The sequence below is a fragment of the Aspergillus niger genome (genome assembly GCF_000002855.4).
Source record: "Aspergillus niger supercontig An07".
NCBI lineage: Eukaryota > Fungi > Ascomycota > Eurotiomycetes > Eurotiales > Aspergillaceae > Aspergillus > Aspergillus niger.
In genome coordinates, this window is record NT_166523.1 from 1,213,858 (window position 1) to 1,226,728 (window position 12,871).

At 49.0% G+C, this 12,871-nt stretch overlaps 6 protein-coding genes across 6 annotated transcripts; 2 read left to right on the top strand and 4 right to left on the bottom strand.

Moving 5' to 3' along the window:
* Positions 1–427: 427 nt before the first annotated feature.
* On the bottom strand, positions 428–2,301 carry An07g05660 (uncharacterized protein; the record flags this gene model as incomplete). Its single annotated transcript, XM_059748487.1, has 2 exons — positions 428–449; positions 593–2,301. 2 exons carry the CDS (start codon positions 2,299–2,301, stop codon positions 428–430), a joined length of 1,731 nt encoding a protein of 576 aa, XP_059605755.1.
* Positions 2,302–3,649: 1,348 nt separating this feature from the next.
* Positions 3,650–5,266, bottom strand: An07g05670 (uncharacterized protein; the record flags this gene model as incomplete). The annotated part of the gene is made up of 1 exon (XM_001391609.3): positions 3,650–5,266. The coding sequence occupies one exon, from the start codon at positions 5,264–5,266 to the stop codon at positions 3,650–3,652; it is 1,617 nt and encodes a 538-aa protein (XP_001391646.1).
* Positions 5,267–5,642: 376 nt separating this feature from the next.
* On the top strand, positions 5,643–6,238 carry An07g05680 (uncharacterized protein; the record flags this gene model as incomplete). The annotated part of the gene is made up of 3 exons (XM_059748488.1): positions 5,643–5,691; positions 5,736–5,819; positions 6,162–6,238. The coding sequence occupies 3 exons, from the start codon at positions 5,643–5,645 to the stop codon at positions 6,236–6,238; spliced, it is 210 nt and encodes a 69-aa protein (XP_059605756.1).
* Positions 6,239–7,762: 1,524 nt separating this feature from the next.
* An07g05690 (uncharacterized protein) lies at positions 7,763–9,025 on the bottom strand (the record flags this gene model as incomplete). The annotated part of the gene is made up of 7 exons (XM_003188664.2): positions 7,763–7,845; positions 7,920–8,047; positions 8,105–8,195; positions 8,266–8,414; positions 8,471–8,544; positions 8,600–8,845; positions 8,894–9,025. 7 exons carry the CDS (start codon positions 9,023–9,025, stop codon positions 7,763–7,765), a joined length of 903 nt encoding a protein of 300 aa, XP_003188712.2.
* Positions 9,026–10,908: 1,883 nt separating this feature from the next.
* An07g05700 (uncharacterized protein) lies at positions 10,909–11,672 on the top strand (the record flags this gene model as incomplete). Its single annotated transcript, XM_059748489.1, has 3 exons — positions 10,909–10,994; positions 11,253–11,332; positions 11,437–11,672. 3 exons carry the CDS (start codon positions 10,909–10,911, stop codon positions 11,670–11,672), a joined length of 402 nt encoding a protein of 133 aa, XP_059605757.1.
* Positions 11,673–11,972: 300 nt separating this feature from the next.
* Positions 11,973–12,871, bottom strand: An07g05710 (hypothetical protein; the record flags this gene model as incomplete). Its single annotated transcript, XM_001391613.3, has 2 exons — positions 11,973–12,707; positions 12,830–12,871. 2 exons carry the CDS (start codon positions 12,869–12,871, stop codon positions 11,973–11,975), a joined length of 777 nt encoding a protein of 258 aa, XP_001391650.3.

Here is a 12,871-nt window from a genome sequence, read left to right on the forward strand (position 1 = left end):
AGGGAACGACGCGGGAGGCGAAACTCTGTGTTTCCCCCCGGGAAACTCTCTCTCCCTCTCTCCCTCACACGCACGCTGTGCCAGACTGCCAGTAATCTCCAGTTGGATGACGGTTTGCCTTGCCAAGTCTGGCGGCTCGCTTCTCCACATCGGCAGTCCAACCCCGTGGGGCGAATCAATTTACATCCGGGGCAAAGCAATGAGAGGCTGTGGAATGCGGATTACGTACGCCTATGGAGAGAGAGAGAGAGAGAGAGAAGAGGGGGGAAAAGGAAGGTTGCCTCGGAGAGGAATCGGCGGATAAATGGAAGGGGGATAAGAATATGGGGAAATGAAGGGGAAGAGTGGATGGATGATATGGAAGACATTATTACTATAGATAGAATCGTGGAAATGGCAGACTTGAAGTCAACTGAAAATATCTTGATTAGGTATCATTAACAATTACACTAATTACATCTTGTATAGTATATAGTACTAGTAAGTAGCCTCAACACCATCGCATCCCAGAAAATGTAATGCAATGCAATTCCATCACCCATTCATAGGACAGAGGAAAAGAAAAAGAGGGGAAATAGTCGAGACTTCTTACAAGTTCTCACCCACAGCTCCGAGAACTTCACCCACGGCATCACCAAGTTTGGGGAGTCCCAGGCCCTTCACCAAGTCCGCAACATCAGGAGCCAACTGGACCACCAGCTTGCTGCCACCATCGCCAACTACCGTCAGCAAACTCTCGCTGACCGGACCCAGATCCGCAACCAAGTCGCCCGCATCGCCGACCGTCTTGATGACCTTGCCAACGCTCTTGCCCAGGCCAGTCAGTCCCAGTTTCTCGAACAGCTCAGCCACGGGCTTGCTCAGCTTAACGATAAGGTCCTTGGCGTCCTCGCCGGTAATCACCAAGATGCAGTCAATCACTGGTCCCAGCTTCTCGAGGAGTCCGTTGGGATTTTTGGCGTCAGGGTTGTAGTCCCAGTTCTGGCGACGCTTCAAGCTACTGCCAATGGCACCCAGCAGGTCACCAACGGGCTCACCCAAGGCGTCGAGGCCAATGCCGTCGAGGAGGCCCTTGACATCCTGGTCCAGTTGAATCAAGAGATAGCCAGTGTCCTTGCCGGTGACGACCAGAAGCTGCTCGACGGGGGCGCCCAGATCCGTGACCAGCTCGCCAATGCTGCCGGCATCCTTGATGATGTGGCCCACGGGCTTAGCAAGGCCGGTCAGGCCCAGGCTGGAAAGAACGTCCGCAACGGGCTTGCTGAGCTGGACGAGCAGCTGTTCGGTGCCATTACCAACAACGGTCAGAAGGTGATCCGCCTGAACGCCCAGATCCTGAAGGAGATGGCCGGTGCCGTGGCAGTGGCCGTTTTCACATGAGGGAGTCTGAGAGGGAGATCCAGCGGGAACCGAAGAGGTGGGTGCACCCCACGGGGACGAGGGGCTAGGGTTGCCAGGGTAGCCAGAGTTGGCCGGTCCAGATGGGCCGGCAGGGCCAGAGGGCTGACCAGCGGGGCCGGAAGGCTGGGAAGCAGGTGTAGAAGGACCAGATGGCTGTCCAGCAGGACCGGTAGGACCAGCGGGAGCAGCAGGGCTAGGGGATTGGCCGGCTGGACCGGTAGGAGCACCGGGGCCAGCGGGTTGGCCAGAGGATTGGCCAGAAGGCTGACCAGCAGGAGCAGCGGGAGCAGTTGTAGTGCACTCAGGGGAGCCGGGGGAGGCAGTGACGGGAACAGTCGTCGTCAATGTAATCGTAGGCTGGGGCTGGTAGCCAGGCAGCGTTGGGACCTGAGAAGCAGGGTAGGTCGACACCTGGGAGGGCTGAGGACGCGAACCAGAGCCGGAGCCAGGGTAAGAGCCTGCACCTGAGCCGGGATAAGAACCAGAGCCGGTGCCAGGTGCGGAACCGGAGCCAGTGCCAGGAGCAGAGCCAGCACCAGAGCTGGGAGCAGCTCCTGAGCCGGGGTAAGACCCAGATCCAGGAGCAGTAGAGCCAGAGCTGGGAGCAGCGCCGGAGCCAGAGCCAGAGCCAGGGTAGGAGCCAGATCCCGATCCCGAGCCAGGATAGGAGCCAGAACCGGGGGCAGAGCCAGAGCCAGAGCCGGGATAAGACCCAGAGCCAGGAGCAGAGCCAGAGCCAGAGCCGGGATAAGGGCCAGAGCCAGAGCCAGAGCCAGAGCCAGAGCTCGAACCACCATTGGGCTGGCAGGTGCATTCGCCGTCGCGAGCATGAAGCTGGCCGACGGGGCTCGCGAAGGAGCAAGCGGCCAAAGTGAGGGCCGTTAGGATTGATGCCTTCATATTGAAACACAAGCGAAGGAATGTGACAAAACGACAAAAGGAACGGTGGTCGTCAAGCGAGGGAAGCAAAAGAAGGAAGAAGGCGGAGAGATGAAAGAGAGACTTGCTTGACCTGCTAGTGAAGAGAGAAGGGGGGTGGAGAGAGCAGCAGTAGGGCATATTTATATGCGAGCAGTATCCAGTAAAAAGTAGAAGTAGCTAATTGACACCCAAGCTTAACGTGAGGCGATTTCTCCTTTTCGCTCGCATTTCCCCACAGAACTGGAATTGCACCATATCCCACCCACCGTGCTCCTTGTGCCAAGTTCGCATTATCCAAGATTATTGTCTTTGGTGGCTCTCCGGCTGGTACCTGACAATGTATGATCTGGAGGATCGACAAGTGTGGACGGCACTTGTACGTGATCCGTGAATGTCAAGGAAGGGGATCCACTGGGCTGCCAGACCCATCGAGTTGATAGTGGAACCCTAATTTTTGGGATCGTCCTGGCTGAATAGGCTAGACTCGAGTCGTGTCGTGCACGCATGCAATCGGGCTGCATCCGTAAGTGCCGGTGGCAGGAGCACCAAGCAGAAACTATGTGTTTAGCATCGTTGTAGCAAACAAGTTTCAGGGGGAAGAGGGATAAGGCAACTGTGCCAAAAGGGGAGAAGGGGGGCAAAAAGTGAAGCTTTGTGCATCATTACCTCGGTTGATGGTGTTGATGTTAGTTGATGCCTATCCTACTCTACTACTATGAACATACCCTACCTCGGTCTTAGTGACATGGATAACCCGGTCTTTTCGCTTTCAGCTGGCAAGACCACCTCCATTGTGGCTGTTCATAGTGGACGCCGCAGCTGAAACCCAACCATAGAGCTGACCCCATCGTGAAAGTACAAATTGTGATTAACAATCCAAAGTACTAAAAAATCAGGACGTGGCCGAGAGAGAATGACAGGGCAAAAGGGTTTGTGTCTGGACCGAAGGGATCGACAAGGCGCTTAATGCAAGCGTGCAGCAAACTATCGAAGTGGCGCCTCGAGCAGCTTCAACCGCGCACGAGCAACGAATTAACTTCCGTTCTACTGTTCGTCGGGCAGCTTAATTGTCATTTTCCGATCCTCCGAAAACCAGGTTTGGTAGGTTATTGTTGCTTTTTTGACCCTTTTTCTGTTCCGCTTCTTTTTCTTCCTGCACGCAGTTTCTATTTGCTAAGGCAATCTTCTTCTTGCAGGGCGCCCCTGAGCGGAGTTTCCTGTGCCCGAAATTCAGGTTCAAATGGAAGATGTCAAATCAAGTTCAAATTAGATGATGTGTACGCAAAAATATTATCGTGGAAATCTTTATCCCCCCACTGGTCCAACTTTAGAAATGCAAACCCAGAGCGACTCCCAGGAACGACCGCAGGAACGAGATTAAGCCCGGAATCCATCCGGACGACGATGAAGAATCAGAAGGAGGACGACGCCCTCCAGGACCACCAGGCCCGCCACCCCAATAGCGCTGACCTTCGCTGTTGGGGTTCGAGGCATCGTGACACTGCGGATGGTTATAGTCTTCTACGGTTCCCATCGGCCAGATGGGCACCACACAGATCTCGTGGTCGGCGCACCCGCTGCATTGCTTCCACGTCGTCCAGGCCAAGTACTCCATCAGATCCTGGAAGAGCCCAATCACCGTGTTGTAGTCTGTCTCCTGCCAGGCCTCGACAAATGTCGCACAAATCCTACGAGTAACTGCATGCACAGCCGTCGCCGCCACCCCAGCATCACCATCAGCCGCAAGCATCCCGCCCGGAATAAACTGCATGGAGCAGCGCTCGGCCTCTTCTTCCCCATCACGATCCCCGTAGTCAACAAACGGACCCAGCACCGTATCAATCTCCGCGTGGATCGCCTCCACCGTCGACACCTGCCCGGATGCCAGGTAGCGGATTTCACGCGCGTACCGCTCCACCACCATATCCGTGACGGTCTGCCAGTTGAGTGTAGCCTCCTTGGCCTCATGCTGCAGTACCAGCTGGTTCAGCGCTTCCCGGATCGGGTCCAGCTGCTGCGACGTAAACTGCTTCAACCGGGGCAACGTGAACGTCTCATTGACCGAATGGAACAGGTCCAGTCCATACGTATACGCCGACACAAAGTTGTCATAGTTCAGCGTCACACGGTTACCTCCAATCCCATCATACCGTGCAGCAATGGCCTTGAACCACAGTCCTCCATCCCCTCCGCCTCCAGGACCACCCTTTTTCTTCTTGTTATCCTTCTTACCACCAGGTCCCCCAAACGGCTGACTCGGTTTCGTCTGCGTCACCCTCACCTGCTTCAAGTCCCGGGCAAAATCACACAGAATGATCTCAAACCCAGCCTCCATACGCAACAATCCATCCAACCGATCATCCCACTCCTCTTTCGCCATGCGACAGAACGTTTTCGCGCGTTCGCGCTCCCCCATCATCTCTCCTTCGCCTAATCCATCCCGGAACAGGATCCGATCCTCCAGGTCGAGCGTCCCGTTGTTCGTCTTTCCAGCTGCCATGCCATCGACGTATAGCAGTCGCAGATCCTTAGCAGCGACGTAGGTATGTAACCATCCTGATTCTTGTTGCTGTTCCTCTCCCTCTTCCTCATCGCGCTTCCTCAACTCCTTCCTCTTCTTATCATCGTCGTCCTCACCCGGCGGGGGTCCTCGATGCGGTCTCGCGAACACCATAGCATGTTCCGGCTCAAAGGCAAGCCACTCCGTCCCGTTGATGGGTTCGGCGATCGACGTACCATGGTAGAACTGCGTGCCGGCGGGAACGGTGGCGAGGAAGAATGACATGCCGTTGTGTTGGAGAGAAGAACCCCATTGTCGCATGGAGGAGTGGATGGAGTTGAAGATGTGATTAGCATACTGTGTTGTTGATGGCGATGCTGCTGTAGCTGTGGTGCTGCTAGCGGCCCATAAAAGGGACGATAGCAGGAGGGGTTTGACACCCATATTGTATACAGGTAGGTGTTGTTGTGCTGATGGGAAGCGGAACCGGAGCCAAGAAGCAAAAAAACAATTTTTTATCTTATCAGGGGGTGCGGGCAGATTTAATACTTAAGGCTCCATCGCCAGATATTATTAGGCACCGGTGCTGGGGCCGGATGGACAAACTACGTAGATAGTAGGTAGATAGATAGGAGGCGATAATATAATACTTAAGGAAGCAGTCCCGCACTAAGGGACGCGTCAGCCAACAGAGGCGGCGACTAGCGGTGGGTTTTTGAGTTAGTAGCCCAGTGAGTGAGTGGATGACGAGTCACACACACGGCGGTTAGAATGGTGCTGAGAAGATTACTTACTCTTGCTGCGAGGGGGTGTGGGTGGGATGGAGAGCCAATGGAGATTATCTAGACAGATGGGAAAGCAGCTCGGGGGTAAGACAGCGCATGTGAGGGACTCGGAGTGTGCTATCGAGAAGCATCTCCGATAGCAATTCCGACTGGCAGTGGCACAAACCGGAATGTGAAAAAGGCTTGTTCGGCACTGCCAGAGAGTGGATCTGGTTTGCAGTCAGTCAATCAATCAATCAATTCAGCCTTACCGAATGTGGTTGCCTAGAAGCGAGGAGTGGATGACTTGCAGTTAGACTCCCTCTTGTCTGTTATCTAAAAAGTTGTAAGAAGATAGACCGTTTATAAGCACTAATATTATATTACTTCGTCTTTATTCTACATTATAGGGTGGTGAGATTGTAAGATCTTAAACCATCATATATTTGTACCTAAACAAATAATCTTATCCGAAAATTTTCCATTCCGTTCCTCGGAAGTTCGGACTTTCATCTGCCGGTCGGGTTTGTCGGATGTATCATCTGGAATAAGCAATCCATGCCGAGAGTTCTGAGGTGAGCCAGCTTCGGACCACCGAACGGTGGGACTGAAGCTTGATCGGGATAAGAATTTAGAAGGTGGCTCGGGCTGATGGTGGATTGACTATTTGTCTATAGATTTGTTTTTTGTATGATCTTGGGCAGTATTCTGTTGGACGATGTGATGAAGGTTTAGCGGGGACAAAATATATTACAAGTAGAACAAGTATGAGAACCTGAGAAATCGACGCCGAAAATGCCCTCCTTAGTTCGCGGCCAAATCTACCCCTTTGCATCCTCTTTTACTCTTCTACACCTCCCCTATCCTCTTTGAAAGGGCTCCATCCAGCTCGCAAGTTGACCGTTTCTTGACTTTAGTTCCGCCATAACATTTGTATCCCCCGCAAGGAGACTTGAGCCAGACTGGAATATGTCCGCAGTCCTGGATAACTCACCCTAAACTTCAAGGTCTAATGCACAAAAAAATCTTGCTGTTGTTAGGTAATATCAGTGAAAGTAAGCTTACCATAAACTCGTATATCTTTTTATTTGACATATAATGGATATTGTATCCAGTAAAACAACAGACAGCAGGCAGGCCGCCGAAAATGGCTCACATTATACCGCCTGTCTGCCACTCTCTACAACTTGCCATCTATAGTCAACCCATTACCTACTACTCTATTAACAAATAGAATCCCCCCAACCAATTATACTACTTTCTTCCATCTACATGCCCGCCTCACTTTACATATTACTTATATCAATACAAGCTCATGTCAGATTTTATATATTTCAATCCATGTATTCTTATGCTCTCTCTCGCTATCTTCTTTTACAGCTTCCTTGATTACAGCAGTCTCAGCTATTTTCTCTTGCTCTTTCTATTCTTATTAAGGAACATTAATTGTTTGCTTTGGGATACTTGGGACTCCTTATAGTGAATAGTTATTACAAATAAACTGGGGGCCTGAGTACCTATATTCTTGTACTCTCAGTTAAGTATCTTGAGCATCCTGTACAGTAAAAATATTTTATATTTAATTTTATATAGCTTGATCCCGGAGATACTGTCTATTCTCTACACTGGATTAGACTATTCCATCTATCCCTATGTTATCTGCCTAATTATTCTTCAGCCTTTTATAGTTCTTTTATTTTCTCTTTCTAACTCATTATTATTTTTACCAGCTAATTAGCAAAAATACTGCTGCCAGATAGGAGATGTCACATTACATAAATATCCTAGAGCAACTGTCTCATGCCTAATCTGGCAATGAGAGATCCATTTGTTCCACTTGGGTTGCAAGAATATTTCGGTTCCGAGGCGCTTTCACGTCGTATTCTTCCAAGACCCGAGTCTATTGGCGGGCATCATATGGTGGAGTCAGTCATTCGTTGCCTGCGAAAGTATTCCTCTCGGGACAAAGACGTCGGATCGCAGTATAATTTACCAGTGAGACTGGTGACCCGAAGTGCCAGCCGTTCCTCATTATTAAGGTCACTGTTTATTGCGTCAGAACCTGGCTCTTACATTGGGGAGGTTATCATACTATGTGCCGGTATGAAGGACGGTTCGACTAATTGAATTTCTGTTAGGCTCATGGTCAATGCAGCAGGAAGAGACATAAGCTCGCTTACTTGTCCCAAATCACGATATCATCAGGCTTCCAACGGTGGCGGTATTGCAAATCATGATTGTCTGTAATCAACTTCAAAACTAGTGGGGTCGTTAGCAAATCCATCAGAATACATTTTTTTAGAGGAAGCAGTTCCTGGGTACTCCTGGCATACAGTAGGCTTTCATCAATTCCTGCTCATGATCGGTAACACCATTGATTCTCCCATTAGCGCGCATAGAGATTGGACTGAACCCCCACAGTGCTTTCCAGCCAGTTACCGGATTGGTTACTACGAGGGGACTGGTCAATTGTCAGCTTTCTATTCGAATAAAAGGAGGATTCGCAGCTGTGCCTTACTGAGTTGCCTCGAACGAACCACCAAAATTCTGTGGATGGCCTCTCGGACCTAGCCAAAGGTTGATTCCTTTATCGGCAAGTGGCATGATGTCTGGTTCATGATGTGTTGCTTCAGTGGCTCTGAGTTAGCATGTTCCTGCCTGATATGTCGAGGAGCGTACAGGAGAGTGAATCAGCCATCCTCTGCCATGGCTCGGACAAGCGGTCATAGGCCCCGTAGCAGGAGGCAAAAAGGGTGTCGCCTCCGGTCATTGGAGCTTTCACCATTTTTATCGCAATATAGTCCGATGGAATATTCTCGTAGGAGGTACTCGCCGGGAATTAGTAGGGGATTAACAGAGACCCAACGATACAGTGTCGACTTACTCAGCATGCCAACCTCGACTGGCAAATTGCTTATGCTTCGTGTTCAGATAATCGTCAAATTTATCGCGATTATGCTGCATATGTACTGAGCATTCGTCTTATACTTTAGGGTAAGATAACTGCACTTACCTCGGATGACACTGCATAGATCTCGGGGTCACGTAGAACCTCGTCGTCTCCCAGGCAGGAGTTAACATCGGGGTGTATTGGGTTAATATGTAATTTTGCTTCCTTAGGTTTGCCAGTTAATTCTCCCATTCTCTGAATGAGGCATTTCAGCTGGTCCATGTCGATGTCCTGGTGGCGTAGGACGATCACTCCTCGCTCAGATGCTGCATTCATTCCATCATTAGCACCTGACGGCCTGTTCTGCGACTAATAAGCGGACAGTCATTGCTTACCTGTAATTGCTAGATCCTTTACCTTGCTGTCATCGGAAACTATAGAGGACAGCTGAAGATCAAGGTATTCTCTTCCCAAAGCATTCGTGGCATCAACGTAGGCATACATATCCAGAGCACCAGAGGTGCGCATGCGTGAATGAACAATGGTCATATTGATTGTCGATACCGTAAAAATTATCGTTAGTTTGGAGATTCGAAGTGTGCAACCCGTACTTCTCAGGTGCCTTTAACTGTTAATATAAGTGGTGCTTGTTTAAAAGAAGGTTGCACCGGAAATGGGACGCCAGTGTCAAGGGTCCCGCAATCGTGCATACTTTGGACGGAGCCGTAAGTATTTCCAGTCGCGGAAAATACTACCGTTTGGATTAGCAATCAATACAACATGACGTTGAGACATCCATTGAAGTAACTACATTTCTTTGATTCTACACGATGCACTTGATTGGCGTTCCGACAATAATCATAGCTTGTTATTCTCACGACGCTCGATTGTGGAGCTACGGCTCCTTGTGACTCCCCTTTCCGGTTGCTCATTCCACACGCTTCCCGTCCTAAAGGAATCCACTCCACATCCGGAGCTCTATTCATTGCAATTGTGTCCACCAATCAATGCTGCGTAGGCTGTAGGCAGTATATGCACGATTCACGGTCGCTGCTTCCGGTCTTTCTAGGCACGGAACTAGCTTCCATTCTCCAGTCAGGTGGTAAAGCGCGATCTCGATACCATCTATCGATATGAACCTTCGCCTTGAATGTTATACAGGAAAGAAACACCCAGCTCGTAGATTGTATTGACACATTCAGTTGTTGTAACCCATTCCTCATTGCTTGACTAAATCAGATGAGGATTCCCAGGCGTATTAGCTCTTCTCGACTATCTTCGTTCTTGCAATCAAGCCCATCGCGAAGCCCGTTTTAGCAAAGTTGTAGATAACTTCATATGAGATGCCATATTGCATTTGGATCTGCTGTAGCGGCTATAGTTATGTCATCGAAAATATCGAGGCTTATCGAGATTTAGCGTCTCATCAGCAATGGGAATCAAAGGGAGTGGTCTATATAACATCCGACCCTCCTTCTCTTCAGTTTCCAGTCTCTTGTGACGGTTCAGACTGCACAGGGTTTATCCCACGATCTATTCTCACGACCTACGGGCGAGAATATTGCACACACATATCATTTTTAGATAAATAGTGATATCGATGCAATAACCTACTATGTTTTACATTCATAAGCCATCTTTGTAATCCACTTCTTTTCAAAGCCTGAAGCATGGATATATATAAGCTAAGCCATTGCTTTTATAACGCGTGGGTCATTCTTTCCAAGGTATACAGCATTATCAGTTAATCTTTATATGCATCAGTGTTCAGTCTTCTGGGTAATACTGTAAGTATACGATCTAATCTTTCTAATATAATCAAGAGAGAACCTTGAACTGTCTACAGAACACCAGTCAAAGGACTTTTCTTTTATACTCATGGTATTCATATAAATAGTCAGGTCTGAGAATACTGAGGACAGATAACAAATATATCCATTATTACATCTTTCCTTGTTGGGTTATAAGAACTAACCTCTTTATACTGGCAGAACAATTTCCTGCGTAGCTCTGGACTTATCATGGCTCTTTAAAATAGATATCATTTCCACTAGTTGATGTGACCTCTGCGAGAAATATCTAAGTGTAGATTATAGGCAGGACTTTTTTCCTCGATAGAATTGGAGCAGGGAATAGACTTAGGGATAGTGTAACAGGATAAGATCGAGGCTTCATACATACCCCGCGTTCTGTGCTACTGCGGACTTTAGTCAAATTCAATGCAGATGATATATTAGGCTGGGTATATTATTACCTGATTGCGTAGCCCATTTCCCTACTCGTGAGAAGGGGTCTGAGATTTCAATGCAAACGAACCCCTCAACTAGCTAGATAGTATTATAAGGCGGAACTGGTAGGCAGAATTGATACCATCAGACCACTGCTTACAACAGAGGCGCTATTCACAGGGCTGACTTGGAGAAGCCACCACGATGCTAAGCCCAAAGTTGCGCTGGTCCAATATAAGACCGTTCGAGATCCACTACCCCAACGACTGTGAGACCGTCTTTGCCGCAAGGTATCAGTCGCAAATCAGTTTGGATTTTCCGTGATCATACTTCGGGTGGACTAAATCCGGTATCAGGGTTTCGAAGAACTTGGTATCGATTATACATTACGTGACCTCCCAAGGCGGGCAGCGCGGGTCTGGCGAGAAATTAGCGTGGGATCAGCCCGGAGGAAAGGTGGAGGCCTGCCTCCACCGTCAGACAGACCCATATATAGAGGAGTCCAGTCGTCCGACTCTATAGGAGTGTGTTTTGCTCCTCCTGTGCAGCTCCATCCTCTTCCCAAAAGCAATTCGTGCTCACGCTCTCGACCACCTTCGGGGCCTACTGCTTAAGCATAATCATCAAGGTTAGTAGCATCCCCCTGTGCGGTAGGTTGACTCAGGACAAATCTAGTTTATTTACTAACATCCCACGGCAGGACAGCACATCACTGGCACGGCATTGTTATAGGTGACAACATGATGCCAGAGAACAAAGACAGCCCCAGGCCTCACTCGCCCTCGGTCAACAGGATAAAACGGTTTTTCGAGGCAATGGCCATTATGTCAGTGACCTCCTTGGTCGTCAGTACCTTCGAAGCCATCTTTCTTGCGCCGGTGGATCCTCGTTCATGGTTTCATTATATATTATTCATCTCATTTTACACGATGTTTTATTTCCTGTACGAGAAGATTAAGTCGATGTAGATACATATACATATGAAGTCTTAGAGTGTCTCCAGTACTCATTGTCAGGATTACAATGGCCAGGACTGGCGATACCATGGTGAGGAATTTGCTAATATACTGTATGGGGTGTCATCTCTCAAGCATCTGTCTGCTTTATATGTACTATGTATACCTATCTATATCCAAAACAAAAAGTCCCGAATGTCTGCAGAATATAGATGAGTGTATGTACATGCATCGGGGATGACAAGGACCAAGGGACATCGTAACCAGGCTAGGATCACAAGTAATACATGTGGCGTGGATATCGCAAAGCCTTTACACACTCGCCTCAATGCATTTCACCCCAGCGTTGTCACAGTTGTAATCCTTCTGACTGTTAAATGCAGTCATCTCAATCTTTTTGTCCTCTGCAAAGGCCTTCGCGTCGGAACCCTTGCACTTCACAAAAAGACTCATGAAATCAGGACAATAATTGTTAATCTCCAGACCAGTAAATCCCGCACTCGTAGTCTTGATGAACCCAACAATCGTCTTGCAGGATGGTACTGGATGGCCCGTTCCAGCTTCAGTGCAAAGGTTGCTCTCAATAACCTCGATGATGGCGCTCACGCCACCGCCTGCAGCTTGGCTAATGGCGCCGCAGATCATCTTGATCTGGAAGTCGCTCAAATTATCTTCAATTCGACCATGGCCCTGGCATTTGCCATTAATATTATCCCTGACTTCAAGGGCGCTTTCGCTGGAACCGTGGGTCGAAGAGACAAAAATTTCAGAAATTGTCTTATTGAAGATACCCATCTCCGACGACAGAAAATCGGATCCATCATGGGTATGATGGTAGTCTGTCGTAAAGACAGAGACGAGCCTCATATCATTGTCTAGGAGCTTCCTAGCGTGCTCCTCAATCAGGTTGCGCGTGTCCTCGGAGGGGTCCATGCCATAGTGCTTTACAGCGCTGGCAGCGGAGATACAGAAACAGGCAAGGGTTGCCAGACGCATTGTCGGTTGCTTTGGTAGGTGGATGTCTTCCGTCTCGACACTTGATAAAGGCTGATGCGTGGATTCAGAGGGGATATCGCAAAGACCAATGCGCAGGAAAAGTCACAGGAGTTCAATGATTATTGAAAATGTTCTGACAGAAATTTCTGCTGGTATCATCGCTGTTCAAGTACCTGCGCATGAAGCATCTGAGAAATGGAAGGATTTGTACCCAT